This window comes from Petaurus breviceps, unplaced genomic scaffold (genome assembly GCF_028583685.1).
Source record: "Petaurus breviceps papuanus isolate PSGF00001 unplaced genomic scaffold, PetGlider_PUasm1.0 139, whole genome shotgun sequence".
In the NCBI taxonomy this organism is placed as follows: Eukaryota; Metazoa; Chordata; class Mammalia; order Diprotodontia; family Petauridae; genus Petaurus; species Petaurus breviceps.
The window spans coordinates 10,142,650-10,147,518 of record NW_027185697.1 but is presented as its reverse complement, the minus strand read 5'-3'; the positions used below and the strand labels follow the sequence as shown (position 1 = coordinate 10,147,518).

Here is a 4,869-nt window from a genome sequence, read left to right as displayed (position 1 = left end):
CTTTCTTTCTTTCTTTCTTTCTTTCTTTCTTTCTTTCTTTCTTTCTTTCTTTCTTTCTTTCTTTCTTTCTTTCTTTCTTTCTTTTCTTTCTTTCCTTCCTCTCCCTCCCTCCTTTCTTCCTTCTCTCATTCATCTCCAATCAATTAAAAATGCATAAAACAAATATGCATAACCAAGCAAAAATAAATCTCCTACATTGGCTATGTTGGAATATATGTCTCATTCTATATTTTAGTTTCATTCCTGGATCTCTGTCAGAAGAGGAGAGCTTGCTTCATCACTGGTCCTTTGGAATTGTAGTTGGTCATTCCACTGATCACAGTTCTTAAATCTTTCAAAGTTGTTTGCCTTCACAATAGTGGTGTTATTGTACATATTGCTCTCATGGTTTTGCTAACTTCACAAGTTTTCCCAGGTTTCTCTGAATGTATCATGCCCATCATTTCTTAGAGCATAGTAATATTCCATTGCATTCATATGACATAATTTGTTTAGTTTTTTTCCCAGTTGATGTACACTCCTTGAGTTTCCAGTTCTTTGCCATCATAAAAAGAGCTACTATAAATACTTTTATGGGCAGCTAGGTGGCAAAGTGGGTAGGGCAGTGGGCTTGGAATCAGGAAGACTCATCTTCCTGAATTCACATCTGGCCTCCGATACTAGCTGTGTGACCTTGGGCACATCACTTGGCCTTCAGTTTCCTCATCTGTAAAATGACCTGGAGAAGGAAATAGCAAACCACTCCAGTTTCTCTGCCAAGAAAACCCCAAATGGGGTCATGAAGAGTTGGACATGATGGAAACCAACTAAGCAACAACAGAATCTTGGGAGATAAGTAATTTGTCACTTACTATTATGGTTGGAGAGAGACTGCTTGAAAACAGAGAGAAAAGACTAAGAAACATTCTTTCCTGAGACTCAATGAGTTTAGTGTCAGGGCAAAAGACTCTGAAGAAACATTTCATCAGAGAACTGAATCTAACTCTTGCCTGTTGAAAAAAGATAGACTTTGGAGAAGAGAGCTTAAAATCGATTGTTGAGAGATTTTGACATCTTGAGAGAGCTGAATGGTGGGACTGTGTTTCTAGAATTGAGAATATCAGTAGTTGCAGTTAAGGATTAGAAGCAAATTTTTCTTTAAACTTTATCACTGTTATATGTTATTGAAATATTTAAAAATTAGTAAAAGCTACTAAGATAGCTAGTATTTGTATTGTGCTTGAAGATTTGCAAAGCACTTTTCAAATATCTCATTTGATTCTCACAACAACCTTAGAGGTAGGTGCTATTATTATTTTCATTTTATATATGAAGAAACAAGTCAAGTTGAGTTTAAGTGACTTGCCCAGGGTCATACAGTGTCAAAGATAAGATTAAAACTCAGGTCTTCTTGATTTCGCCACCTAGATGCCAGTAATTATGAGTCTTTGCTTTGTTTGTTATATTATCAATGTATTATTTTATCAGTCACATTCATGCTTATTTAAACCTACAAGACTAGGGGATTTGAGAGGAGAGAACATTTTAGGGTACATATTAAGTAATTAATGATTTTTTTTTTAATTTAAGCAGTCGGGGTTAAGTAACTTGCTCAACGTTACACGGCCAGTTATTTCTGGGTGTGGTGCTAAGTGTCTGAGCCCGGATTCGATCCCCAGGTCATCCTGACACTGGGGCCAGTGCTCTTACTAGCTGTGCTACCTGGCCGCCCCACTTAATGACTTTTGATGATGCTGGTGATATAGCCTAGTTGATACTTTGAGTGAGTGGGTGCCATAGCTTTGCTGAGAGCTATGGGCACATCCACTGTGTGTGCTTTGTACGCTCATGGCACCCACTCAGAAGAAATCACAAATGGATCATAAGTCAACCCTTTATTTTACTATCTTTCTAGAGTCAGAGAAGAGCTGGAAAAGAGCTTGCCGGGAAAAACAAAACACAGGTTGTTTACAAAGGATTAGCATCAGAATTATTCTGGTCTTGTTCCAGGGATTAATCCAGGGATATCAATTCCCAGAGCACACTGCTCCAGGCAGGGGCCCTCCCTTCCTAAGCCCCGTGGGGGGTCTCGACCTTGGCTGGAATTGAGCTCTGCAGTAACACGAGCTCTCAGGGATACAGCCTTATGCTGCCACCTGCTGGCCCAGTAGGTCAATGTCGCCTTGCCAACAGAGAATGCCACTCCAGCTTTGAGGTCTCCCTTGTTGGCTTTATCTTAGGGAGGGGTGAGGAGGGACCAGTATCATTGTCCTCAAGTGAAGACCAGGTCTAGGGCTGGACTTTGAGTCAGGCCTAATTTGGGTGGCTTAGAAGATGGAATACAGTGGAAGAGTTACTGGCTTTAGAGTCGAAAGACAATTCAAATTCTGGCTCTTACACTGCTTGTGAGATTTTTGAGCAAAAACACCTCTCTGGGTCTCAGTGTTCTCAGTGTAAAAATGAGGAGATTAGACTAGATGACCTCTCCATTTCTGCCTCTAAGCCTATGGTTCCTTTACTCTATTTTTCCTTATCACCTCTGTCTTTTGTGTCTAGGGCCCTCGAAACCTGCCACTTTCTCTTGCACGTGGCCCTTATTGGGACATTTTCCAGGGATTGGATGATCAGTGATAGAAGGAGATGTGGGATGTCAACTGGGCAAAACACACCCCTCAAAAGGCAGAGGAGTCCAAGCTGAGTTGAAAGCAGAAAAATTTTATTAGGAGGAAAATAAGATTCTTCTTTCTCAACATGACTAATGTAGAAATATTCTTAATATGATTGTAGATGTATAATCTAAATCAGATTGTTTGCTGTCTTGGAGGGGAATGGAAGGGACAGAGGGAGAAGAAAATTTGGAACTCAAAATCTTACAAAAGTGAATGTTGAAAACTCTCTTTACACATAATTGGAAAAATACAATACTACAGTGTGGAAAAACAAATAAAAAACCAACAAAAAAGAAATTCAGTCACTAGTGCTGGGGAGCTTACAGTTTAGGATAGGTAGGGGCAATTTATGCTAAAAAATCAAGAAAGGGAGGTTTGGGGAGAGGTTAGGCTAAAGAATGGACATTCTTCCCTAGATACAGGTGGGGCATGTGGAAGGTGGATGTTTTGTTAGGACTGTGAGGTTGCTTTAGGCTAGTTTGGGGTACACAGCTCAGCAAGGGCTGCCAGTAAACATCAGAAAAGGGGGCTGGGAGTGAGCAAGGCTTTTGTCACTGCAGGTTGCTGATTGGCTCTTTTCAGAAAATAGGCTTCCTCTGTGTCCAGCTCACCTGCCAGGTAAGGTAACTTATAGAAAGCAGACATATTAATCTCAGGGGTATTCTCAAAGGGATCAAGAAAGACAGAAGTAGAATAATAGAAGGAAGACAGTATCATAGCATTTTAGAGCTGAGAGGTACAAGAAAACTCATTTACAGGAGATATAATGGAAAGAATTCTGGATTTAAAATCAGGGGGGAATTGAATCCAAAATATAGCTCTGGCATCTATTGGCTCTATTACCCAAGGCCAGTCAGTTGATTTCTGATCTCCATCCCCTTGACAGTAAAATGTGAGTGGTCATTGAGTTATTGTGAAAATATACTTTTAAAAATAAACTTTAAAGCCCTAAATGAATAAAAGAAATTGTAATCGAGTCCAGCAACTTGATTTTCAGAGGAAGAAAGGAACCCTTGGGACCATCTTGTCCAAATCCTCATTTTTTCTCTCAGGAAGTTGAGACCCAGAAAGGCTTGGCAAATTGCTCAGGGTCTGATAGTAAGCAGGTAGCAGAGGCAGATTTGAACCCAGGTTGTCTGATTACAATTCTATCTCTTCTCCTGCCATTCAAGGTACCACACAATGAGAGAACACTTATAGCTCTTAAGGAGTTTGAATCCTTCCATTTTCTTTCTTTTTTTTTTTTTAAAGCAATCGGGGTTAAGTAACTTGCTCAAGGTTACATGGCCAGGTGTTTCTGGGTGGGTGCTAAGTGTCTGAGCCCGGGATTCGATCTCCGGGTCTTCTCAACACTGGAGCCGGTGCTCTTACTCGCTGTGCTACCTGGCCGCCCCCAAACCCCTCCATTTTCTCCTGCATGTGGCCCTCCCTATAGTATTTCCCTGAGACTGAATGATAGGTGATAAGATGAGATATGGGAGTACCAGGCCCTGACTAGATAAAAATCCAGGTTAATGAAAAGACTGAGGGATGGTATTACTTTGAAAGACAGCAGAGGAAGGAAGGACTGAGGCAGGACTGGAGATTGGTAAATACTGTTGTTTATCCTTCATTTTCAAAGAGGACCAATGACATCATGGGGTCATGTCTTGACTTTTGAGTGAATTGGCTGTGAGTCAGAGTTGTACAAAGCCTTTCTCTCTCTTCCAGAGTTGTAGAAGTCCAGTGGCAAGACAGGAGTCAGTGTGCTTGGTGATGGCTGTCTGACCAAGCTCTAAGCTCTCCATAGCTCCTGCTTCAGCCACCTTTATGGCCATTGGAAAAATTCTCTGGGGGAAGTTGTCACATGCTTGTGGTTGACATCCCCCTAGTTTGCTGATGGGTTTTGAGACCGTTGGTTACCTCAACCTGGTTTAGCCCCTCTGCTGAGATGACTTACCTGGTGTGTGGGATGCCTTGCATGCTACAACTTCTTGGAACCACAGGTGAGAGTTGGGTGGCTCAGGATGACACCAAAGGTGGATGACCAGCCCTGAAAAGAACTTGGCAATCATTCACACCAGTCCTCCTGAATACCCCATACACCCCTGGTTCAATGCTATACTTATTGTCAAGAAAAAGAAGACAATGAAGTCTCTAGATGTTGACTTTGATTTTTTATGAGATTCTTGACCACTTATTAAAGGCACATATAACCCCTTGGGCTCACTAACCCAGAAAA

General features: G+C 41.3%; 1 protein-coding gene across 10 annotated transcripts in view; it reads left to right on the top strand.

Moving 5' to 3' along the window:
- LOC138144808 (zinc-alpha-2-glycoprotein-like) overlaps window positions 1-4,869 on the top strand; it is an 84,501-nt gene that overhangs the window by 38,576 nt on the left and 41,056 nt on the right. Inside the window, exon 3 of one of the 10 annotated variants that reach the window (XM_069066322.1) lies at window positions 4,359-4,633. The exons of the other annotated variants lie outside the window; for them this stretch is intronic. Within the exon in view, the coding sequence (XP_068922423.1) occupies window positions 4,579-4,633 (55 nt within the window). The 5' untranslated portion in view covers window positions 4,359-4,578. The remainder of the gene's footprint in view (window positions 1-4,358; window positions 4,634-4,869) is intronic. 10 annotated transcript variants of the gene reach the window in all.